This window comes from Melopsittacus undulatus, chromosome 9, assembly GCF_012275295.1.
Source record: "Melopsittacus undulatus isolate bMelUnd1 chromosome 9, bMelUnd1.mat.Z, whole genome shotgun sequence".
NCBI classification, from domain to species: Eukaryota; Metazoa; Chordata; class Aves; order Psittaciformes; family Psittaculidae; genus Melopsittacus; species Melopsittacus undulatus.
The window spans coordinates 39698003-39725037 of record NC_047535.1 but is presented as its reverse complement, the minus strand read 5'-3'; the positions used below and the strand labels follow the sequence as shown (position 1 = coordinate 39725037).

Genomic DNA, 27035 nt, shown 5'->3' with positions numbered 1-27035 from the left:
GGAAGGGTGATAGGAGTGCTACATGTCAGGCAGTCACAGTTACCAAGTAGGAGGATGCTGTGGACCTGCAGTAGTTGCCTGGATGAACAGAACAGGGTGGGTATTCAAACACTGTGATTTAGGGAAATTCACAATACAGATGGCAGGTAAACATAATGCAGAGAGAGGTGGGATCCTGCCATCAGCAGGGGAAGCATGACCTTCACTCATTCACAGCAGTTTCCCTGCTCATTTACACCTGGTCTAAGTCAAACTTCCTCCATATTGCCTCATCTAGTTGAAAACACAATCGGTTCTACAACATAACTGGTTCCACATGCACTGCCAACCAGGATAGGTATGGCAGGGTCAGGACTAGGGGATGATGACCCCACACCCACTGCACTGTTACTGCTTCCCTTTTTGATGCAGGCAGCATACATTTTACCTTCCTTCAGCCCAAGATGACAGTGTTGGTTGTCTAGCACCTATATATAAGCCCAACGTGATGCCAGCATTGATCCCATTATAGCTCATGTCTAGGTTTACAAAAACAGGGTCCCTAAAATAATCTGACTTCTGAAGCAGGAGAGCCAGCACTAGCCCAGGGAAAGACAGAGCTCTGCAGGCTTGGCAAAAGGTATCTCTGCATTAACCCAAATGACGGCACCCACACTCTTTGCTTAAAGGAGAACTAGCCCTGGGGCAAATCAGATGACTTTCATGCCTTGCCAGAGCCTCCTCTAAGAACCTTTTGCAGAACTCATCTACATCTTGATCCATCCACCTCCACCCTCTCTGCTCTTGAAATCTACAATTCTACAGGAGAAAACAGTCTCCCTCACACAGGGTGCCTATCTCTGAAGGAAGAGCAGGAGAAGGTGGTGATGGGCATTGGAAGCCCATGACAAACAGCAAACCCACAGCTGTGGACTAAAACCCACACTGCAAATAGCCCAGGAGTTTCTTTGCACAGCAAACCCCACCAGGCTTAAATGAGATGCTCTATTTAGAGAGGGAACATTTGAAACCTCTTGCACACTATCGTTTCCAGAGTAAGGCAGGGTCTTTAAGAGACCCTATTTAAGACAGCACATTAATGCAGAAGATTCATCCTGGTGCACATTTCCCCCCTGCATCCTCTTTCACTGGGAGAAAGTGCCATTTGGCACTGTGGTGCCTCATCACTAGCACTTTGCTCCTTGTCTAATGCCACCATGACCCCTCACTTCACATCCTGCCCTGTACTACACCAATTTTGTATAACACTTCCAAGGACAACCTGTACACTTGATTAATGTGAGTGGGGAACCTCTTTGCAATCCAGCACCCGCCTGGAAAGCATCTAGGCACCGCTGGGCACCCATTTATGATGGCCCTGGCAGCTCATTGTAAAACATCAGGTCCACGATGCTTCTGCTCTTTAAACTCAGCTTTGATCCCTTGCCAACTACAGTAACTCAGTTTTCAGTTCACCAACCCGGGATCCCAGGGGCTGCCAGAAACTTTGTGGAGGCTCCCCGCTGTGCTGGAAGGAACACCATCCGGCTCTATCCTGCAAATTTCCTCTCAACTACAGACATGACTGATCAACACAGATGGTGCCACAAGGGGAGATTATTAGCTCTTCAATGGGGTTTAATTTTGAGCCTTGATAAGTGTTTAAAATGAGAGCTCCCAGAGTGCAATTACCCATTGTTATGGGTTCAAGGAGAAATCACTGCTCTGACAAAAAGGCAAGTCCCCAAGATCAATCTATTAAGGTAAGCAATAAGGGATTTTGACCAATACCTCTATAAATCTACTGCTGCTATCACAGATGTAAAAGCCACCTGGTTAAGCAGGATATGGTCCTTCAAGATATAGTCTTAAAGTTCTATATGCAAATAGTCTTGGATTTCTTCTACTGGCATATATGCTTGGATTTTGCTGCTCAAAGCACCCCAAGGCAGGAAGAGCACACCTGAATTTTGCCCTCCCTACTGAGATGCTGGGGTTGTTGGACATACTGGCTCTTGTGAACAGTAAACCAGCCTTTCTTCATCAGGGCTGTGGGACAGTGGCAACATATTGCAGAAGTCCCAAAGGATGCAGAATATTCCCTAGAAAAAAGCTCGGATGATGAAGCAATGGAAAAAGGCCCGTTTCCTCCCCATCCCTTACAACACACTAAACCAAACCTATGGCTGGGTCATTAATAGTCAGGAGTCAAAATGAAGCCATGGGCTTTCTTAGGAAGGAGATGAGCTGTACAGAGTAGCCCATCCAAACCTGCTGGCATGCTGCGAGCAGATGAGGTCCAGCACCAACAGAGGCAAATGTACCACTATTTCTCCACTCCCTCTTCAGCCCCCAGAGGTGTTTCTGCATGGGAGGGCTCATCTCAGAAACAAATCTGCTGTGACTGACTAGATATCAGAACAAACTTAGTCACACATGGGAAATACACAGCTTGCCAGGCATTGCCAGTGTCCCTCCCGGCCCGGCGAGCTCAGATGGGGCAACGCTTCTTCCCCATCTCCCTTGCTGCTGTTTTCCTCTGTGTGGTGTTAGCCACATAGATGTATGTGTCTGGTTTCCCATAACCACCATCAACAGCTCCACACCAGACTCTGATTTTACCAGTAATATACCACTCATTGAGACCAGTTATTTCCATTCATTTCTGCCCATTGGCAAAAGCCGTGCTGATAGATGCACCAAAATGGATGTTTTGGAGGATTTTACCCACTTTAGGGGTAGCCAGGTGAAGTGTAATGGATGCCTTGATGTTTTGGAGCAGGAGCCGATCCCTCCTTTACCTGGAATGCTTTGCCTCCTGGAGACCAGGGCTGTGTCCATCCCACCAGAGTCCTTGCTCCCTTTTGAATAAGGGCCATCATCTGTGAGCAAAACAAAAACAAGAGGCTGAAATTAGTACCAAAAGCTACAAACAACAGAACCAAAGTGCTTTAAAAAGTTGTCCTGGTGACACCAGAATTGGAATCACATCCATATGGTAAACTGTAACCAAGAAAACACACTACCAGCCCCAGCTTTGCACTGCACCATGTGAGCTACCTTGCTTCTAAGAGAGGGAGGGAAAGAAACAAGGTGGCAATAACATTATCTGATTTATTCCTCTTGGAGCTAATCTGTGAGGAGAGAACAAAATTCCCTTACTCTTGCAAGTATGCGGAACAGCTGAGGACAGAGAAAGCTTTAGCATTAGTCTCACAAGTTTTAAGCCTGTCATTATGCTTCTGAGGAAACTTAGAGTCTTTGGAAATAGAGTTATACATCAGGACACTAACAGGGCACTAAATCACTATACTTGAATGAAATTGCCTAGTCTTATAGATCCCATTATTTCAAAGTCACATTTTCCTGCTGCTGTTCCAGCCTCTGTGCAACATAGAGAGTGCCTTCTGTTAAGTGGTTTTACACACAAAAAAAGACAGAGGAAAGAAAAAATAGTATTATACATTGTAAATGCATCATCCAGCATCAGCTGAAATTTAAATGTTGAGTAATTAAACACCTTTGTATTCTTCTATTGGAAGACTCCTATATGGTAGAGAGATTATTTGTAGAGAAGGGAATGTGCTTCTATGGATTTAATTACCATCCATCTAAAATGTGTATTTTTATGGCATTTCCTAAAAAGCTGGTGCTTTGCCAATCAATAATTTCCACTAACCATGTAGCAAGTAACTCCCATTCTCAGTGACCACATTCCTGGATGGCCCTTCTCAATTCTTCAATAGCTGTAATGGCTTAGAAGTTGTCTATGATAGTATAAATACAGATTACTGAAAACCTTATCCTCTTATTCCTTTCTACAGCCCTTAAGTGACTGAAACATAAGTTCCACAGAAGTTTTTTGCCCCCCTGCGTACAAAGGGAATGACTTTTGCTTAGCCTGTGGCCTGTTCAGAGAAATCAAAACTGATGCTTAGTTTGCTGGCAGCCCACTTTGCCCACAAAATGACAGCATAAGTTCAATCATTATGGGTCACACTTAACCACTTGGAAGGGAATTTTTCTCAATTGAGCATATTTTTAAGTAAAATGAAATAAGGTTCCACCTATAGTAATTCCCAAACAAGCAAAAATAATTGAGTTTTAACTCTTGCTGCCCAGCTGAAGTAACTTCACAAGTTGACAAAGCTCAGTGAAAAGCTTTGACTGAACCACATCTGCACTTTCAAGTATAAAAGGTTTCAGCTGAAAAATAAACACCATTTAGTTTCGCAGCCCAAAGAGGGTCAATGTCAATATCCAAACCCTGGACTCCTGCATCACCGTGAATGCTTTTCCATCACCACTGTACTGAAACAAGAGCTAGCACTTGGCACTAGACTGTTACCAAGCTATGCCAAGCCATTGCTGCCAAAATATATTGAACCTCGATACCTAAGCATGCAGGATCTCTGTGAATCAGGGGAGTGAAGCTCTGTCTTTAAGAATAGGTAGGATAAAACAGCACTGTCCTAACCATGGAGATCTTGCAGCATCACTCAATACTGACAGCAAAAGAGGCAGCCCTTGGCTGGAGAATCTCAGCCACTTGTTTCAGATGGGTGCTGGTACAACCTAGCATCAACTCTAAGAGCAGAAGGCTTGAAAATGAAACTTGTATTATTAATAGCAATGGTTCTTTGGGTGATGAGGAGACCAGTGTCAAGGTTAACCTGGGCTTAATGACTCTGCAAAGAAGTTTCATTTACTTGGGACGGCTCAGCTCCAGCATCCATTTTTATAGAAGTATTTTAAAAATTAATTTATATTAAAAAAAAGCAAAGCCCCCATCCCATCTATTCTTCAGTGGCTGTTTGATAGTGGTCAAGATTCAGAGCTTTCCATCTCTGCCACTGTTGGCATCTTAATTTCTCTCTCCAGAAGGTTTTTCCTACTATTGTGCCTTACCTTCCCTCTGTCAGCCCCCATGCTTTGCAGAACTGCAGTCAGAAAACATGGATGGTTTGGGAGTACAAACAAGGTGGCTTTTCCCAGGGAAGCAGCAGGACGATGCTCATGCAGCTACTCCCTGCTCACACCACTCAGCACAGCAGCTACAACTGCCCTTTCTTTCCCAAAGGCAGCAGCACACAGGAAGAGGAACCCCAAAACAACATCTCAAGATACCCAGCATGAGGTTGCGTTATCAGCTCTGGAGGTAAGTCTGCAAAAGGCACGCACAAAATACCCTGAGATATCTGAGGCTGGAGCCTCTTAATGCCACTGGAGCATCAGTGTGCCTTTGGTCACACACAGGACACTGCAGATGGTGAGGACCACTCCAGCATGCTCTGTATGAGAGCACTGCTGCCAGCTCTGACCCCAAGTAATGTGCTCGAGGCACTAAAGATCTGCTGATGCTGCAGACGGGATCCCTGCCTTCCCGGGAAACCACGCAAGATGGTTCGAAGCCAACTCCATAATCTGCTGGCAAAGTAAAGCAGCCAACCATCTGCTTCACATAAACACACTGCCCTGGACCAGACAGCCACCAGCACCATTCTGCGCTTCATTTCCCCATCGCAACCCCAATCAATACATCGACACATAACCCCAATTTGCTAACAGTTACCCTCCCTACCCCAATAGCTGCTGGCAAGCGTGCCTTGGCCTCCATTTCAGCAATCAACCAGGTTGCCTGTGCATTAACAACAGTTCCCACCAGCAGTCAAGTGGCCAAGAAATGCTGGCAATTAGCAACATACCCCCCCTCCCATCATGGTCCCATGCTGCTCCGATAACAGCCGTATCAGCCGGCACATAATTAGCACCGCAGCTCCCCTTCCTCTATTGCTTCTCCCTTCCAAACTCAGTTGATTATGTGAAAAATGTTTGGTTTTTTTCACTCATTATCTGGCTAAAATGTTTGAACAGGAAAGGAAGCTGCCACATGCCGCCTGCCGAAGTGTGAATTGGCATTCGCTTGCATTAGCATCCCTGCCGTGCGGCTCTTTGTTCATTTTCAGCTGATTTCCTTCTCTGCCACTCAAGCTGCTGTTAATGGAGTCACTTCTTTCTGAGCTTTTTTTTCTTTTGGATGGGGAAGGAAGAGACTTTGTTTTTTATAAGAAGAAATTCCTTCTTTTTATGCTCTTAGTTCTCCTGCCTAGCACACCATCGACTCAGAGGTGAGACTGGTAATGAGCCTGATTGCTCCATCGGCCCAAATCGCAGCACCCGCACTGAAAATTCATGAGTCTCTCTACTTCCCAAAATAGGGAAAGTAGTGCTTTTTAAAAGCCTGCACGGCTTCTTTTTGCAAGCAGTCAGTGCTGGAGCCATTAGAGGTGTATTTTTCAAGCTTTTCTAAATCTTTCAGAAAAGCTCGCAAAGTTCACAAGACCCTCAATAAAAATGACAACTCAACACTTCCCATACATTGATCCCATGGGAAGCTGTGGCAATATAAAAAACTTCCTTTAAGTTCTTTGACAGTAGTTTTTGCCATTTCAAAGTCTTAGTAACTTCTCTGAGAAGAGCTCCTAAGTCCCTTCCCTACACATGGCCTTGAACTCTCCTCTCAGTAGTATGCATCTCACCCAGCGACAAAAAAAGAAGAGAGAATTCCATCTCCTTCTCTCAGAAACAAACTGGACAGATGAAGGAGTAGGAAAAATATCTCCCTGCTTCAGCAAAAGTACCAGGGGCAGGAAGAAGGGAAGTTGAGAGCAAACTCCAGTCTCCCACCCTGCTGCCAGACCATCAATGGCAGCTCTAAGCAGGGTCTCTAGTCCATGGCACCTCCAGCGAGGGCACACTGATATGTTGTCCCTGAAGACAAGAAAGGAAAGGAAAAAACAATTGCAATCCAAAAAGGAAGAGAATGAAGCCAGTTAAGAGGGAGCATGGATCTGTGCAACATCCTCCCTGTCTGCCATGCCTCAGGGTTGGTCCAGCTTTTGCCTTAGGCTGGGTTTTGTTGGTTTAAGATTGAGAACTGAGGCACTGATAGGAAAGACAAGTTGCTCCACAAGCAGCAGAACTTGACTTCCTGATTTCTCATGGCTGTCTCTGATGTGGATTCTCTTAGGCCTAACAGTTAGGTTGAATTTACCTCCCTGATGTTACCCTCTCAACCTCTCCAAGGTTGACTTGCTGCCTTTCGGAGACACTTCATCAACCCCTCCATTTCCACAGAGCCAGTGGAGATTTCCTGGGCCAAATTCTCTCTCTGGAGCAACCAGCAGCAAAACCAATCTCGGTAACACCATGACTTAGTTAAATGCCCAATAGCTTGTGAGCGCAGGCACCAGGATCTCCTGGCACTGGTTAGGTCTCAATCCAACCTCTGTTACAATGGGAAAAAAAGCTTCCTCAGAAAGAGCACTGATTTAGGAGTTCATTATCCCTATCTGTGGGGGGAAAAATGAAGGGTGCTTTCATTTAGAAGAGTTATTAGTCTATGTTATTAACAGAGATCACCTTTTAATGAAAATCAGCATTGGCTAAATAAGATTCTGTGACAATTAGAATTGCTGTCTGCAAGTTGTTCTGATTCCTGGATCGCTTTAAGACAGTTCCTGCAGAGAGAGTGCATTAATCTTATGGGAAGACCAAGAGGTAAAACCTCCCATTTGTTTAATGGAAAAAAGACAGTTGGAGACAGTTATTTTGCTATAGGGTAATTGCACTCCTTGTTTAGAGAAATGAATACTAAAACAGCATTAAGAACCCAAAGCTGTTCACGCTAAGGCAAGCTGGTGTTTGTTGCTAGAATAAAAGCACGAGGTTGGAAGCAGTAACCCAAATGACTAAAACTGAGTGTGATTTGATCCATTTTGAGAGAGTTATTTCTCTAAGTCAAGGGATGCATTTATCCTTAGTGAGGCAAAGACCAGTTAAGGGTACATGAGAGTGGGTCGAAGCAGCTGGAGATGATTCAAAGTGGAGCTGCCTGGAAGCCAGTCTCCAAGGCATGTGATATTAAAGATAACTGAGTGCCTGAAGATGCAGACATGTACTTCAAAATTGGAATATAATCATCTATCTGTATCTTTAGGCACCTAATAATCTTTTAAAAGTTGTCATATTACTAGAAGGAAGGGTGGAAAAAAAGACACATATCCATGCACAACCTTTCTTGAATCTCAAATTGGTGTTTAGCTCCTACATCACACAGCCTCCACTACAACCTGGCCAGGAGCAATACCATCATTAGAGGACAGTAACATAATGCTTCCCACCTCTTCCCAGGCTGACATTCAGCAACAGTTTTGGGTTTGATTGCAAGGCTGTACTCAACTAAACCTCCAGCACATCCCCCTCAGGGCAGATAGGTTATTTTAGGACCTCTGCAGCAGGTTGGAGATGGCTGTGTCAGCTCTGCATGAGAGCAGCACAGCAGTGGCCTCCCATCTTCAAAGCATTCAGGCTTTAATGCAAGAGACAAGTAGATCTGAAGAGGACAGGAGAGCTAAAAGCCCATTTTGAATACTGTTACTGACTCCATGACTTATTGAAACTACTTAATTATGGAGTCCACCATGGTCTGAAAGCTCCTACCATGTCTCAGCTTCAGGCAAGAAACTGTTTGCACTTTCCTTAGCAAATGGCTTGAATTTCCTTCTGTTCAACTAAATCCAAAGCTCCTTAGGCCCTTGGAAAACTCTTGTAAGAGTTCATCAAGCCAAATACAGATGTTCAGCCCTTTCCCCATCTCCAGAAACGCATCATTGCAGCTCTCTACAAGAAAAGTTAACGAAAGTAAATAAACAGAACCCAAACAAAGGGATGAAAAACATCTGGCAGTGATCTTCAGGCTGCTTTTCCTAGAACACTGTAAAAGCTGAGCTAGAGCATGATCCCACCCTACATAAAAATAGCCCAACCATACAGCAACTGATACACAAGACAGCCTATGCTCCTGGCAAGTGCTTAAAAACAAGGGAAAAAATGTCACTTTTTGCCATAGGATTCTGCAGCAGTTTCATTCTCGTGACACCGTTTTGCTCATTTCATCCCAAAAAAGCCCCCCAGCCTTTAAAAGGCCCAATGTTTCATGGCTTTTTAATCTCCAGGAGATGGCACAGGCTGTTTGGAAGTATGCCAGTGAAAAACCCAATGCCTGTCACAGATCTCCCCATCTCCATCAGCACAGGGTACACCTTCAATGCACCTCTCCCATGGTAGACACTCAGACCCTAGCAGGGCTTTGACATCCTTCTCCCTTCCTTTGCACCAGGCAGATTCCCTAATTTTTTCCCCTTAAAAAGTGAGCTTAGCCTGGAACAGACCAAGTTATTTTGGGAGCAGCCCCTGCCTAATTTTATACATACATGTAGCAGCAAATTAGTGGTACAAATGGTAGAGGCTGCCTGTTGGAAGAGAACCCTCTTATTTTTTCCCTTCACTGGCAACAAACACTTTTCACAGCACATATTCATGAGTTACACTGAAGACAAATCATAGCATCATAGAGAGGCTTGGCCTGGAAGGGACCTTAAAGCTCATCCAGTTCCAGCCCCCTCCCATGGGCAGGGACACCTTCCACTAGAGCAGCTTGCTCCAAGCCCCATCCAACCTGGGTTTTGCGGCACCTCCTCCATTCATTTGTGCAGTGTTTGCTCCTGGTCAGGGAGAACTTGTCCAGACTTTGAAGTTATTCCAAGAGGAAGTTGTACTTCTTAATTTCCTCTCTCTGGTACACACAGAATGGAATTCATCCCCCCATGCCCTCATGTCCCCCCCTTCTTTTCTTCTAAAGCCTGTATTCATTTATCTACCAACCCTTTTAAGGCATGTGTAATTTCATAACCACCTGCTGCTTTATTCACAGGAAACAGATCTATAAAAGATACAATAGCCCATTGTTCAACAGAAAACTCCATGCTTTGTTCTTCTTTTTTTTCTTTTTAATAAGAAACCAAAATTACTTTTAAAGGAACAATTTGTTTTAAGCAACCATTTTCAACTGAAATGATGTAGATAGTTATTTGCATAGCAGTGGCTTTCATGAGACCAAGATATGAGGCAGAACATGCCCCTGTTTATGAGCAGGTCAGCTTCCAAGGGATATCAGAGCGCATTTCTCCCCCCTTGGCAAACCCTCAGCAGGTACACAACAGGGATGGAAGATGATTCCTGCTTCCCATGGAGCAGTGAAAAGAGTCTCAGCATTTACTAAACAAGCAGATGATGTTCTATTTTCTGTTCCTGTCTGTGCACACAAAGCCCATTTAAGTCAGCTCTGCAGAGCCAGGAGCCAGGCTTTGGAAAGATACAACTCACATCAACTTTCACAGGATATTAAACACCTCCCAAGGGCTGATCCAAGTCCCATCTGATAAGAATGAATGCTGGACACAGCTCAATGCCAAAATCTGGTACTCCTCATGCTTTCCTTATATACATGGTGTTCCATCAAAAACAAGACATAAAAGGGGAAGAAATAAGAAAGACACAATTTAAGACTCCACAGTCAACCTGCCATTGCAGCCATGTCTTTTATATACTAGAGACATTCTCCAGTGCTTTGTCACCCATTATTGCCTTGGAAGCCAGTGCAGAGTAACTTTATTTATCTAATCAGCGCATCTGAAGGAGTGTGCAATAGAGGACCTGGCAGCAGTTCATTTCCATTCGAGCTGTACTGAGAGATGGAAGAAAAAACTAATTGAAAAAGTGACCAGAATTTTGTATTAAAGAATAGTTCTTTTTTTTTTTTTTTGGCTTGGTTTTCTGTGGAAATTCACTTCCCAAGCTCTCTGTGTATCCATCTACTGTCCTCTTGCTCCTCTGGAACCCAGTGGCCAATACCCATCAACCTGGAGAGAAAGAGAGCAGCCTGAAAGAGGATTATAGTCCTCTAAGTTCCATTAAGATTGTGTTTTTACTAGAAAAGACCCATATTATTGCTCCCAGCAAAACGAATAGCTGCTGTGCAAACCAGCTCTAGACCAACTTCACAGCTCATTTTCTTCTGCATGGTAGGGAAGAGAACAAGGGATATGGGATGCAAAACTGTTGGAGATAAATGCTCTTTTGCTCTTCTGCTCACAGAGGAGCTCATGTTATTCTTCTGAAGCAGGCTGTGATTTCTTCCTTTAATTTAAAAATATCAGGGACAACTCTTTCCCCTTTCTAGTGAGGATATGCTTTTGTACATTAAGTAAGGTTTAATAAGAGTTTCTTGAAGCATAACATAGGCTGTGTCTTCAGCACAAATAGCTTCTCCCAAACACCTTTGCTTTTATTTACCTCTTCCTAAAGCATTCTCCAAAACAAAGTCCATACCAAAAAGGTCCCTTTTCACTCAGCAAGCCCTTGGCAGTGCTTTTCTTAAGCAAGGTTTGAATTTATAATGTTAAAAAACAAAGATAAAGAGAGAAAATGAGAGACAATTCCCTTCCTGCAACCTCTCCCATCTGCCCAAGCATTTTCAGACAGCTTCATCGCTTTATATTTATGAAGAACCTGGTGGCAGGATCAACCATGCAGCTTCGCACCCCCCTTGCAGGTCACCTTTGCACACACACACATGCATTATATGTGGTAAGTTTGTGCATGAGGGACAAGAATAGCGTAGAAACCAACTCAATGAGATGATTGTTTCTCAATGATTCGAGTGCCTGAAATGATGTTATTAAAGTTACATTTTCCAGTTAATCTGGCAATTTCTCTTATTAAGCAGCATAGACTGTAAGGGGGAGAGTCCAACAGTAAGCTGGAAAGACGAAGTACTGCTGACATACTGCATTATTTGAAGAAAGCATCTTTCAAGAGTAAAAATCCAAGTGGAACAAGATACATTTTCAGACTGATCATTCCTGAAAGTTATCCAAGTGAGCAATTGGAATATGGTAAGAAATGACCGACAAAGTCTAACACCATTCCCAGGGAAGAATGCCTCTCTTCTTCATTAATCCATGCAGCAGGCAGCAGTAAATCCTAGCTGGCAAGGGAATCCCCGCTATTAACTTCACATATGCTTCCAACCTTTTTCTTGACTATGGAGGTGGATAAGGAACGCAGCCTGCTGAATCCAAACCCTGGGGCTTCCCTTCTTTCAAGCACCAAGTGCTGTGCTAAGTGGCTGTGGAATGAGATCAAATAAGAAAGGCAGCTCTATTGTGGCTTTTCCATCAAATGAAATACTATCAGTCTATTAGATTTTAGCACTCAAATCACTGGTGCCACCTAAACCCAGCAGCCACTATTAACCTGCTCACTTAGAACCCCTGAAATTAGTGAAAAATGAACAAAAATGAGCTTTGTTTTAATGAAAACAACCATAACTGCTTTCTCTGCACAGGGTTTGGCACTAAACTGCCTTCCAGCCAAGGAGGTTTGTCAAAAGGTACACTGAAGCAGGCAAAAGCTTATATTTTTGACCTATCAATAGTTAAAGCAAAACAAGATTTATCGATGTCCGTATTACAAACTATTTTGCCTTGGGTTTGTGTTGTTTTCTGTCTTGGGCTTGGACTCACAGAGGTCCAGGGAGGAGGTAATTGAGACAGGAGTACCAAGAACTGAGCGCCCTCATGGATAGCCTGGGTGTGAATACCCAGCACAAATCAATAGGCGTGGGGACAACAGAACAGGCAGAAGTCAGCACTTTCACCCTTTAAAATGGAGATCAATTTGCTGCAGTGATAGTGAATTCTTTGACTTCTTTTCCCTTTTACAAGCTCCCTTTTGGTCCCTATGATTTATCTTTGCTTTAAAAATGGTACCCGTTGTCTTCCATCTTCCAAGATCTTATAAAAGAGCTGTCAAATCAAGAGGATGTTAACTTCCATGGGAGGGAAAGTGTTTAAGCAGCACAAGATAGTGCTGTACTGAAGGGGAGAGGGCAATCTGATCTGGTGCAGGAGCATGGCAGGATAGCATATAACGCTTTCATGGAGAACTAGAGGGCCAGAATTTAGGAAGGATGCTGGAACATGTGCATGTCCTCTCTTTACACCAAATGAGACAGATTAACCTCTTCGATGATGTGTTACAGGGGGCTTCTCCCCATTCAGCAGGGAAATTGCCAGGAGCAAATCTCTTGTGGCAGGCAGCAGATAGGGCAGAGGAAAACCCATTGGATTCAGCAGAGAGGAAAGATGAGATGGCAACAAGATGCTGTGCCAACGTTCCACCTGGTAATTCATTTTGAAGAGGGACTCACTGCACTTACAATACTTTTCTTTCTGGTTTACTCCCACAGCACTTCTATGAGAGCCTACATTACACAAGTAAATTACGTGCTCCCAAGAGCGTACATAAAGCTTGAGCATCTGTGCTAAACTTACAGCATGCAATGTGGAGAGCAACTAAGAGTGCTAATCCAATCTTAGAAAATACAAGTCCTTGGATGAGAAGTCAGGAAAAACCTCTTCTTACATCGAATCACATCTTGTTTCCCTGCTGAGCAACATCAGTCTGCATAGGCAACCCCTGCATTAGCAAGATGGTGGGCAAAGAGAGTCCAGCACAGCTGCTGCAAGAAAGGTCACCCTGCCACTTGTCCAGGCTAGCACCCTCTCTCTGCTCCCAATTATAAGCCTGAACTCGCTCAGGAAAAAGGCACAGAAAATGAAATGTGGAATCAAATCCCGGACATTTGCTGTGCCGGTCCGAGAGGTGGCTGAGATTTATGCAGGTTCCTGTGAGGTGTGAATCAATCTCCATGCCAGCAGCAATAAGAAAATCCATGCAAACCACAAGAAAACAAAACCAACAAAACAAAAAAAGACCCCAGGCAAGTCAGGCAACAGAAGAGGTGTTCTTCAGCGCAGTTACATTTAATAAAAGCAAGAGCCAGGGATCGAGAGGTGAAGCAAGGAAACAGATTTATACAAAACCTAAAGGATGCCACCAGCATAAAAACATCAAACTATGAAAAACAGATATAAGAGTTGTCCACGACTTCATTTGCTACTGCACTGATCTGATCATCTCAACTAGACTATGGCTTCAAAAGGACCTGTGGAAAACCAGAGGTATCCAGGACAACCCTGGTTAACTGTAGCCTGCAGCTGGACACGTACAAGGCTTGGAGGCTTCATTCATTGCACAGAGAGAATAAACCAGCCTGATCCAGCAGAAAGCAGACACAGAAAGGCCCCAGCTTGCTTTGAAGCAAGGAGGGGACTGTATTTCCAACAGCTTTTTCCATCATCCCATGGGCCAGTGCACCAAGGTACCTCCCATGGGATGTTGCAATGGGGCAATACCCCAGCTGGAGTCCCCAGTCCTCAATGCAGCCTACAAGGTTGAAGCCCTTTAAGGAGGACTGCAAAGACTGCTGGAAAATAGCATCGCATGAGAATACATTCAATGCAGTAGGTTGCAAATCGGGTGCTTTATCCTGGATCTGCGCTGCATTCTGATGCAAAGTGCTTTAAAACCAGTGGGAGTTAAGAAATAAGGAAGAAGTTCCAGACAGCATTAACTATTTTAGAAGAAAGATTTCCGGCACTCCATTTAGACTTGTTTCCAGCTTATCCACGAAGCTCCACTAAATCTTACTAAGACTTAATTCCCATAAATGTGATTCTCCGCTCAGTGTTCAGCTAAGTAGCAATGTCTCAAGAAAAGTAAATACCAAATGGTGGGAGTTGGATTATTCATTCATGTGGTAAAATCCATACTCTATGAATACCTACAGATGTTCCCACTTCATGACTGATCTAAACAGATGTAGATTTTAGACTGACACACAAACCATCTATTATGCAATGGCCCGTGTACGTGGCTGGGCTGCTTTTATTCTTGGCTGTGTCAGGAGGATTCACAAGAGCTGTGTAAGAGATGGAATAAGTTTATAGTTAAAAAACTAAAGAAAGTTTAAGCAAGAACCTTACTTAAAGTGAAAGGAGGGAGGGAGAAGAAGAGGAATCAAAGAGCCAGGAAATATCAGATTTAGCAGGACAACAAGATGAAATAAGAAAGTTTCAAAGCTCAAAGTTATTTGATGTTGGAACTGGTGCAGTCTGACCCCATCAAACCAGCTGTTAAAAACTTGCCTGAATTGCCCATTAAATCTTGCTTCCAACAAGCCCTGCTCCTGGCTTTGCCCTACTTCTTGCTTCCAATCAAGCCTTGCCTTGGCTGCGTGCTCTGCTGACATGCCATCCTCCAAAGGGGCTGATGCCTAAAGATCAGCACAGCACCACTGCAATGAAAGCAAACATCTGTTAATATGAAAGATGGGTAAGACCCCACTCCAGCAGACCACTGGTCTATTAATGCACTCCAGCTGCCCAATGTAGCTGCCTTCATGCAAACCATTGTACAGGCTTCCAGTTGCTTCACATTGTATGGATGATGCACACCCAGCACAAGAGCTTCCAAAAGGCACGGAAACTCCTGGGAAAAATCAGAACAAATTGCTGCAAGCTGGGCTCTGCTACCCTCTGAAAGGCTCACAAGAGATGCTCCATCTTGTGGGTACCAATGAGCAAACATCTTGGGATTTTCAATGTAAACCCTGCTCTGTACAGAGTTCAAGCCCCACCATTCTGTGGGTTAATCTTCCCTTTAGACTTTTTCATATGTTTGAAATCCAAAATCATCCCAGCCAAAGGATTAGCTGGGAGCAGGGTGCCAGCCACAGAAGCAACAGGCTGGGGAACAGGGACATTGGTTACAACAGCACTTACAATTTGATGAGTGAGAGCTTGAGCTCTCCTGAGCACCACAAAGAGCCAGAGGGACTGGTTCATGGAAGGCTCATGGCCAGGACTAGGAAAAGTCAATTTTGCATTATTCTAAGGGAATACTTGTTCCCCTTTTGAAGAAGGGAAGGGCTGAATAAGGGCATCTGTCCCGAAAAGATGCAACACACACCTGAAAAGATGCAGCTGAGAGTTTCACAGCTTAGAGAGGATAGGAAGGAGCAATGAACTCGGGGAAACCTCAGGTGTTGCTAAAGACTGCAGAGTCTTGGGAAGAGAGGAGATTCATTCAATAGCCCTTCTTCATTCAGGACCACAGACCATTAAGCACAATGCTTCACATTATGCTTCTCAATACCCACTTCATTTCGATTCAACAAGGCACTGTGCTAATAAAAATTAAAACCAGCAGGTTCTGTGGAGTGTATAATAGAGGTGTGGAAGAGCAGCATACGCAGGTATACCTAAAATTAACTAGGAAAACTAAAACTGACTACTTCCCAAACCTCCAGAAGTCTGGGGAATGCTGCAATCGCTGGATGCACGGACTCAGCAAGGTGCTGTGCAGGCTCCTGCCCAGCCCTTCACCACACCAAGGTCCTCGGGGTTAGGGGGAAATATTCCCTTGCATGAGGCATCTCCCACTCCCACCATGCTAACCTCTAGCTGGGAGTCTGGGTGCCTCCAAGAGCAGATACTGCCAAGTTCTCACCTCTTGCCACTGCCTGCCAGAACCAAAGGCAGTTGCCAAGTAATACATTTTCACCCGTACGAATGTCTACGGGTTTATACTGGTGCAAGAGAGCTGAGTGTGTGCACAGGGAGATGGGAGGGAAGGGAGCGGCTCCATGAATGTTAGATACAGCAGCTCCATTTCATGATTAAACACACATCATTGTTTGCTTATAAAACGCAGTGTCACATAAATCTGCTAGGAGCTAATTGCCTATTACAGCCCATAGTACTGCTCAAGTCAGCTGCTGAATGATAAAGGGACTTTGAGAAAGGAGAGAAAGGAGTTCTGCTTGCTTGCTTCCACTGCAGCCTCCAAAACATTTTATTTCCCGGTTCCTGCAAGGTGAATGCTTATTCCCCCTTTAAGCAATGGGGGGAACTCACTTGAGTGGGAAGATAGGGGGTAACTGAAACACAAGGGGAAAGGGGAGCTACTGTGATTCTAAGTTATTATTATTAATAACAAATTTCTCTGTTGTCTTGTGCCTCTTTTTCTGCTTTACAAATCACAGCAACTCTATGCACTGTCTGTGGAGCTGGGTGACATTCGCCAGTACTCCAACAGATCCAGATCTATATGTACCTGAGCATCTTCCCACTGATTTCCTCACATACACACACACTCAATGGCTTCATTGTATACTGCAGAGGAGTTAGCTGAGAATGAAACTGCAGAGGATCTGCCTGGAGACATCATGTGTTGTCCCCCCCAGTGCCTGGGGCTGTTGGGCTGCAGGTTCCAGGCACTCTTGCAGCATGAGCAACAGAGCACAACGTTTCAAGTCAGGAAGGAACATGATCTGTTTACACAGTAGGTTATATGGGAAGTGCATTACATTATTGAAAAGGAAAAAAAAAAGAACCTTTAGCAAAACATGTGCATTCCTCTTATGCCAAAAGTTTAACCCTACACAAACAGCGCTGCATTCCACAAAGAAATTACCCTCTATAAATCACCAGGGCAGAAGCAGGCCATGTCCCCCACATTTCAGGCTGAACCATTCATTACAATAAGGAACATATATGATCAGCTATTATGCTGACAACAGAAAGGAGGGGATCTCCACTGAGACCTCATAGAGAAGCAGGTTCATTGCTGGGACAACTCCACTGAGGCTGGTGGTGCAATAGTAAGGACCTGTTAGATATTTGACCCAGACCTTCATCATTTGTACAGTCATGCACATGGTTGCTCAAAGACAGGGAAGCAGATCCATGAATTAGCTCGGCTATTTGGCTGGGGCAAGCAGCTGACTGGAGCTGTGCCAGTGAGAGGTCCTGCAGGGCTGGGGCTGGGTGTGCTGGACCTGTGTGCTCCTGGGCACCCAGAGGGCTCAAAGGATGGAGCAGAAGCTGGAAGGGAAGATTCATTTGGGATATCAAGCAAATCAGTTAGCTTAATACCTGTAAATAACTTGGCATACAACATCCAGACCAGCAGCAGACACCCCATCAGGGATCCACCTCCCTCCTTTGGGAAAGAGAAGGATGCAATGAAGCAGAAGGATGCAGCAAATCCCATTTTCATCCATACGCCAGGGCAGCAGGGAGTCTCATCTTGTTCTCACCAGCACAAGTTCCTGCCTCCCAGGACAAAAGCGTATTTATTCTCTTTGTAACTGCTCCACAGCCCTTCTTGCCAACACTGCTCCCCCCAAACCTGAGTAACTTACAGCTTCATTAAGATATACCACACAAGTATTAATTATACATTGAGACTGGAAGCCAGAGTACTGCTGGGAAGAAAACCACAACTCTTTCCACCTCTCTAACATGATTTCATGAACCTGCACAGTAAGAAACAGATCAGCTGTGAGGCATGATTAAGCGAGATCATCTCTTCATATCTCAGCTATACTAAATAATTTACAAGGCCATTTTGGGACTGACATGCAAAGCAGTTTAACAATGATTTAACAGGAGAGTATGATATTCCATCCTTTCATGGTTTCCAGGTGTTGGGACCAATTTATTTCACAGCAATCTTCATTTCTGGGCCCTTTCTTTTTCCCTCCTCCCCACCTGCAGCTGCCAACTATGCTGGCATCTACAGCAGCTAGGAAATGAATTTCCCTGTGAAGCAAATACTTCCAGGACGAATTGAATGAAGGCAGAGCTCATAATTGCACATTAGTGAAAACACTTTGGAGGAAAAAACTGGCGAGATATTTTTACCCACATCTCCAGTTGAAAATTGCTGGGAAAGATGCTTTTGAAAAGCCATCGCCTCCAAGCGTGTAATTATCAGATCCTTGAACAAAAACACATGGTCAAAGGGAACAAGAAAAAACACTTCCATTGAAATAAACTCGGGGATTGCGATTGTTGGGAATGGAAGGAGAGAAATTTCTTCATCCCCTGTGATTTTGCACGTCTCGAGTTGCCAGACTGATTTGTAAGCGCACAGATTCATAAATCTGGCAGCTGAGAACATCAAGCTTGGCTGATGCTTTTTTGCTATGAACAGAATAATAAGAATACTTAAAAAAACCCAAGTCAGAAGCAGCCTGGCAGTCAGGCTGTCACCAACCCAGGATTCCTTAACTCCCACGTAAGCACGCTTGCCTTGAAACAGCATTCTGCCACCTTGGATAGACAGCCATACAATGACCTGGGGGTCCTATCAAGGCTTAAGACCGTGCCTACCCTGATGGGATTACTCACATGCTAAAAATTAGGCAGTAGCTGAACTGACAGCTGAAAAGAGCTTTAAATGTTCTTATGCCTGGTAGTGTTTAATAGTCAATTGATGGATGTTGCTAAATATTTATTTTTGCTCTACTTTCTCTCCTGCAGTTCTGTGCCAATACCTCTTTCTGATTATTATTACCTGTTAGCTTTAATTGCTTCTTTTGTTTGAAACACCTACACATGCCTAAACACAAAAGCACAGGCACCCTGCCCTCCAAGCTGCACATTCCATATTCTGACCTTCTGCGTAGGATTTATGTCCTTGAGTTAAGAAGATAATATCACAAGCAATAAACTTTGGCATCCATGTACAAATATCAATTCTAACAGTCCATTTCCAAATAAATTAAATCCTACATGCCCTAACATACGCAAACACCTTGGCAGAAAGGTTATCCTTGGCTTATAGAGATTAACAAAACAGAACATTATAAAGAATAACAAACCCGGAGATAAAGCCAAAAGCAAGCCTTAACACACCCCAGGAAATTCAGTCTCCTGCTATGGGTCACTCAGCGCACACCTCTTCCAGTAGCAATGAGGTTGTCTTAAGAAGGTTGGCAGGGAGGCTAGTGCCTGGGCTGGAAAATGAACTCCAACAGTGCTGGAGAGAAGACCTAAAGAGCAGTTGTTCATCTGATAACTACAGACTGACATTCTTATTAAACCTACCTGATTTGCATCAAAGAACAGCCTCCTACTAACAAATGTGCACTAATGAGACATGCATGAGCACAACCTTTAAGAGAAAAATCTCAGTAACCTCCACAAAGGAGGGCAAAATTGAATAAAAAGATAATTCATTCCTGTAGGCCATGAGATGTAGTAGGAAATTACTTGAGTCTTTTTCCTTCTATGAAAAGGAATTTTAGTGGAATGGGTCATCTCTACAAAGGACCAAGAACTCCTTTGTACTTGATATTAGTCAACAAAACTTGAGAGACCTGGCCACCAAAGTCCTGAAGCCATCAGCAGGTATCCCTAAGACCTTATGAAAGATAGGTAAGAAGTCACAGCACCATAGGAGAGCAAACTGCAATGTTCAACCTGAGGCAAACCAAACCAGAGTAAAGGCAAGAGTATGATAAATTCATCACCTTCTCTTTCAGTTCCTGGAATTGGCCATCTCTGTGTGGAAGCTGTGAAAAGAAGACCAGGATGACTGAAAGCAAACCTAGATCTCCCACAAATAAGTCATGCCCACTCAATTCCTATGACAGAGCAACATTTGTGGATAGACAGAAAATGCAAGTTGCTATATCTCAATTTTAGAAACGCTTCTGTCACCCTTTCACGTGCTATTTTTACAAGCATGTTTGGGAAGCAGGAGATAGATGATTACAAAGTGTTTGCAAAACTGATTGGAAAACCACACACTGAGAAAACTCATCAGTTGTTCACAATCAGAAGGGACGGATGTATTAATCCAAGTGCTGTGTGGGCCCATCCCCAGCCTGGTAAGCCTCCAGGTTTTCATCAAATGACCCGGATGCTTGCAGAGAGATTGTTCCTATTACGTTTGCTGACAGCCACCAGCTACAAGGGGCTGGAAACAGGCTGAGAAGTGAATTTTGAATCCAGAATGATTCAGATATGTTGCAAAACCAAATACACAATTCAGTAGAGGTGCATACAAGCTACCAGACCTGGGCAGGAGCAATCAAATGAATAAAGGATGGGGAAAAAACTAAGTGACAGCTGAAGAAGGACTCTTCACATACCGTGAACTGTAAATCAAATGTAATTCCACAATGCCATGTCATCTGCAAGAGAAACTAACACCCTTTTACATACAAAGGTGGTTATAGTCTGCAAGAGCTGTGAAATCATCCTTTTGTTTTACACAACATTGATAAAAGCCTCAGCTTGAATGCAGTGCCCATGTCTGGGTACCACAGTTTAAGCAGGATGTGATACAGCTGAAGCTCATTCAAATTGAATCAGTGCAGCCTGGTCAGACATCTGGAAGATCCCAACTTCTGGGACTGGGGGAAGAAATGAGGAAACAAAGTGTTACTGCTGTCGTCAGACATCCAGAAGAGTGATGCACTGAGGGAAGAAGTCATCTATCATCTGTGCTAGGACAGGAAGCGATGGCATAAAAAATGCAGATGCAGAAAGCTTTTCCTTAAGTCTAGTGAATGAATCTGAGCTGACATGGTGTTTGCAGCATGGATATATTCAAACGCAAGGTGGGCAGACAGTAACAAAACTATGGCCAATGCTAGCTCAGGCCCAGACAAACTCTCTGCTCAGTTTTGGCTTAAGGAAATGAAGATCACTGTGATTCAGCTCCAGACCCAGGGATGTCTGTCTTGATACGCACACCCCAGTTTCTTTTTCTTTTAATCTTTCATTTTGCTGTATCTGAGGCAAAGCTGACAAGTGATGCAAGCAGCTTGATGAGCAGGAGTTATATTAAAGAGCACTATTGTGATAAATTCTTCAATAAGAAAGATAAAATCTTTCTTCCTAGGAGATTTATCTATGAAGATTTCCTCCTGTCTAATTCTAACTCCTATTTTCCATCCCTTTCAGACATTTTTTTTCTCCATTTCTCCTGTCTATTTGACAAGTGGGGAAGGTCCAGGGCTGTAGCAGAGAACAGCACAAAACAGGGGAGCTGATTCCCTGAAAACCAGGAAGGGGCAAAGATCTATTAATAAGTCTCTTTTCCTGGCCATTCCCACCCTGCAAATAAAGGGTACAGCTTTGCTAGGAAAAAATCAACAAACCTGAACAGAAAAGCACCAAATGTCCTCATCTCTCTTTAGTTTTCCTTTGTTTTCTATGCAAACCATATGTTAAAAAATAAAGAAGAATGAAGTCACCTAAATGCATATACCTGAAATACAAAGGGTTTTCTGAAGCTGTCTCCGCTGTAGTCAATCAACCATTTAACTCAGGCTGGTATGTGATGGGACCCTCAGCTGGTCACCTGAAGCAGCATGAAGGAGGTCCCATGTGCTCTGTCGTTCTGCCCACTCCTGCAGTGATTCTGCAGTAAGGACTGACTGAACATGAAGTTTGCTACAGCAATACATAAAGAATCTTCCTGGACTTCAGAAAGGCCATAAAGCACTTTAGGGAAGTCTTCTGTTGCAGGATGAAAGGTCTCTTTTGGAAACACACTGGTACCATTGTGATACACACAAGCTTACTCTAATCAGAAAGCAAATGATTCCATCACCTTCCCCAAAGCATCACTGCTAGTCTGCATTTTCTGGTCCTTCTGTTCTGAAGGACAGAGCAAAAGCTCAATACTATTAAAATATCTCATCAGAAAGCTTCAAAGACTGGCTGGAGGAGAGCAATCACCAAAACCCTGATGGTGGTGCACTTCTGAAACACTTGGATCCTCTTAGAAATAATCCATGTGGTTTCTAGTTTTCCTATCATGCTTAAAATGCTAAAAAGAGTGAAGTGATAACAATTCACTTTATTGCTTCCATCTCAGGTGGTTTCCAGAAGAGATGAGTCTCATGAAAAAAGCAGGTTATCAGGAGAAAAAAAACACATTAAGAACCCAGCTGAGTGACTAAAAGAGATCTCCCTTACACACCAGCAAAGTCAAACCCAATGCACTGTAATCAGCCCCCCTCAAAGCTTTATAACTGTGCATTAAACTAACTAAGAAGGGATGGCAGACATGAAACAAGATGATTGTTCACCCCTCTCTCTATCTTTGCTGGTACTAAGGATGGTCTCATGTGCAGGATACAGAGGAAAACAGCACCATGTGATGAAAGTATGGCCTTGGTCCTCAGGAGCCCCACCAGCACAAGCTCTAAGGGTCTGATACCAGGATGAAGGTTTCTTTACCAGCTCAGTGACTGCACCATTCCCTTGTACGTGCCAGAGCCATGCACAATACTGACCCAAGGTTCTCCAAGAAAGGTTGGGGCTGAGAGCAGGAATATTCCTCATTCAAATACCCAACACCCTGACAACACCACTACTTGGAGCAACATCGTGGTCATTGAGAGCTGCGTGTGTGAAGCACCAGATGATATGTTAGAGAAACCAGATGAATGATCCTGGTGGCATCCAGGAGACTCCCCCAGCACAGTGTCAACCAACTCTGAGGTAGGGCCCCAGCTTATGGCTCAGCCCCAGGAGCAATGCGAGCTCCTGCCAAGTTGTCTTTTGATCTTTTCATGGAGCAGCTGCATTCCTGCCCTGTTAAATCACGCACCCAGACTCCCTCTGCCTACCAGAACTCATCGCCATGTCTCAGCCAGCCTAAAATAAGCCCCATCACTCTTTGTTGTGCTGCTATAGTAAGCGGATGTTGCATCTAGTCACCATCCGTGGTAACAAGCAAGCAGTTCAGTTAGGTTCATGCTTTAGAACATCTTAAGGCCAAGGAGAGGACAAAGTCAGTTCCACTACATCACTTCAGGCAATGTAAAATGATTCAGAAACCATAAATTACCTCTGCAATTCCAACTCCCATGTCTTTGCTTTCAGAAGGGAAATGCTTGCAGCAGAGCAAGCTCCATGCAGTATATTTAGCTGCAACAAGCAGAGAGCTACAGCATACAACAAACTACCTGAATACTGCACCCCATTTGAAGTACCAGAGCCTGTCCATCCTGGAAAGACGAGGGTCTGGATTTGGTGATTGTGCCCTTCATAAAGGTGCCCTTCTACACTCATCTACACACCCACCCTCCTGCAGAAATGAAATAGGACTCTTTATACCCCATGGCAGTAGTGAATTTCTCACCCCAGGTTTCTAAAGCAGGGATCAGCAGCTCACTGAAGTGGCAGATTTCTAGCAGGAGCTGAAATATTCATTAGGCAAGGTAATAGTAGATTACAGGGGAGGTGGGGGTGATGGCAGCAATCCCACCATGTTCGGCAGAATCCTTTACCCACATTTCCCCCCACCCCATTCAGTCCTCTGTTCACCATCACTGAATGCCCAGCCCATTTACATACACACTGATCCTGACAATTAAAAAACTACATTTAGAGTTGGGGGGGAGGTCCTTTTAGATAAAGCAGAACCAGCTCTAAAGCCTCCCAAATATCATGGGTGCCTTCAGAGCAGCCCCTGTATCAGCCAGTCTTCCAGCTGGAAAGGGGAAGGAGGGAAGCACCCTGAAGGGGACTCTCCAGTGGTCACAGGGAGAAATTCTTTCCGGAGGAGCAGAGATCTATTTCATAAATCAAAGCAAATAAGTCACAGTTTGGATCTGTAAAGCCCCTTTCAGTGCAGCACATGAAATGGTTAATGATAGTGGTTAAAGGGAATAGAATAAACCCCCAAAAGTAAACTACTGGAGAAGGAAGGGGGGGAACACAGACAGGCTCACTCACCAAAGTCTGACTGCAAATCCTTTTTCAGTCCACAAAGCATGTCTGCTGTTATCTATCAGATCATTCAGTTAATTGCACCAGCCGCTCCTTGCCCTCTCCCTGCCTGCACTGGAATCACTTTCCGGCCAGCTCAGGCTCACTTTCAGGCTGCCTCCCCCAACCGAGCGGAGCTGCAGCGTACACGCCGCTCCTCGGGAAAACAGGGAAAGAATCGTCCTGGGCACTCCAGCTTAGGAGGACTCAGAAATGAAGCAATCCTTTAGGAAGAAGTGTCTTTACATGGCTGTTTAACGTGCGACCCGCCAGTCCGAGAGAGAAATAGGGAAACGAAGGGTATAAGGTCCTAAAAATCCCGTGCTAGTTCTGCCGGCTGGGCTGGCCATCAGGCATGGCAACGGGAAAGTTGGAAGCGCGCTGATTCAAGGGAACAGCTGGGTGAAGGGGACGCAGCCACTGAACCCTGACTCGCCGGCAGATGCAGCAAATGTCGAGCGTGCGCTTCATTCCCAGCGGTATTCCACCTCGCACCCCGCCGGCCAGGAGCGGACATCATCCCATTGAGATGTGCTGGCCCTTCGCTGCCCGAGACCTTCCGGGGATCTCATGGGGACTTCAGGCAGGGGAAACAATCAACCTGGATAAGAAGGAGGAGTAAAGGAAGGGTCCCGCTGCCTCTGTGCAATGCTCGGAGCCAGCAGCAGAAGTTGGCTGGCAGCAAACCTCAAGTTGCAGCAGCAGCGGGGTTGAATGCAAGAAGAGGCTGGGACTGCAGTATTGCCTGACACACTTTCCTCTTCCCCCACCCCCTCTTGGCAAGTGCTTGCAGAGCCTCCAGCACCTTGCAAGGCAATGTCAAGCTGCTGTCAAAGCATTACACTGCCTCCTAAACACACACACGCAGTGCTAGTAAAGGGAGTATGAAGCTGCAGTCTTATGTCCTGCCTACAGCGTTTTCTGAAGGCTCGGGTTAACCCTTTCTTAGGAAGGGCAGAGAAACCAGCACTGCCAAAATGCAGGCAGGTCCTGTGCTAGGATTTGGGTGAGCAACAGACTGCAGCAAGGGGAGGCTTTGGAGCAATGCTGGTCATGGGGAGTCTTGCCTTTCAGGACACGATGCTCTATGGCTTGCCCAAAACTGCTGGTCCTGCAGATATGTTTTTTGACCAGAAATAAATTGTAATAATAATAAACTAGTCTCTGCTTTATTTGCTATTAAAATGAAAACCAAAATGACTTGTGATGGAGATGCAGAGCATGCAGGTAATGCTACTTTCCCAGGCACGGGAGACAGTGAGGGGTGCGCACAGGGTTTGCATTCCACCTGCAGCATTACACAGGTCTCCATTTCGGTCAAGCAGTAAGACAAACACTGTTGGTATCAACCAGCCCATGGCTTACATCCTGAAGGCAATTTTCTCCATAGTCACTCTATTACCTCAGGAACTGGTATCACCTAGATTATATGGGTGCCCCATCCCTGGCAGTGGTCAAGGCCAGGCTGGATGAGCAACCTGCTCTAGCTGAAGGTGTCCCTGCACGTGGCAGGGGTTGGGGCTGGATGAGCTTTAAGGTCCCTTCTAACACAAACCATTCTAGGATTCTATGATTATACCCTCTACCAGCAAAGAGAGAGCAAGGCAAGCATGTTTCAAGGCACAAAACCCCTTCTGTATGAGGGCCCAGTTATGTTTGAAACTTCTACTAGATTTGATTGAAAGTGGCCAACAGGTTACAAATTCAGAAGGAAGCTCATGGAGAAGCTGCAAGGTGATGTCTTGTTTCCTTAGGAAACAAATCAGGACAAATTAAAAGGGCCTGAACACATCCACATGTGCCAGCAGGAAATTTTGCAGACCTAGGGACCCTAACTCTGTGTGACCCATGTGGAAGCAGAGAACAGAGATTTGTCCTAATACCAGAGCTCTTGCTTGGATTGAAATGCAGCAACATCTCTATTTTGCTTCAAACTCAGCTGTTTCATGCACAGACAACTAATACAAAAGCAATAAAATTACTAAGTAAAAAATACCCCTACTTACAAAGAGATATTTTGGTCCATAATTTGTTTTTAAGAACTTGTTCAGTCTGACAATAGACTTAATTAGTAATTGAGCCAAAATTTATAATTGGAAATCTTTTCACATAGCTATTAATGCTTTTGCTGCAGAGAAATCTCATCTTAAAGGAAAAACCACAAATACAACAACAAGTTGCTAATTTGGGAATAGCCCATTGCTTTGGATGCCACAAAATGGATGTATCCAGTAGGATGCTTTAAAGAAAAGCTAAACCCAATTGTTCCTGTTTATGCCACCATAGAATTCTCCCCAGAACATTTGTTGCATTAAGAAAGGGTATGAGAGGGCAGGTCTACTATGCAGTTGAAGCTGCTTGGTTTTGTGGGTAAGAACTGGATGGAGCTGCCCCATTCCTCTGCTGCCAGTAGAGAAATGGAAGACATTTTGGCATTTTAAACCCAGAATTCCTTGTGGCATTCATTGAGCTGGCTGGCAAGAGACCAACACACCAGGAGCCTGGAGAGGATGTTTACTCTATGGTTTCTGGCCAAAAGCAATAAATGCAACACTTTGTTCATGTTTCAGGTGACACTGTATTACAACCAGTTGAAGCGAACAGCCTCAGTTTGTAATGGGGAAGGAATAGGGTCCACACCATACACACCAATGAAGTCAGGCAGCC

At 44.4% G+C, this 27035-nt stretch overlaps 1 protein-coding gene across 4 annotated transcripts in view; it reads right to left on the bottom strand.

Annotated features, from left to right (window-relative positions):
- GRIP2 (glutamate receptor interacting protein 2) overlaps window positions 1-27035 on the bottom strand; it is a 101748-nt gene that overhangs the window by 53580 nt on the left and 21133 nt on the right. For 3 of the 4 annotated variants that reach the window (XM_031042823.2, XM_034066032.1, XM_031042826.2), the window contains exon 2: window positions 2781-2861. In XM_031042823.2, coding sequence (XP_030898683.2) covers window positions 2781-2861 — 81 coding nt within the window. Of the gene's footprint in view, window positions 1-2780; window positions 2862-24335; window positions 25123-27035 lie in introns of those variants that run through there. The other variant, XM_031042824.2, reaches the window with a different exon arrangement.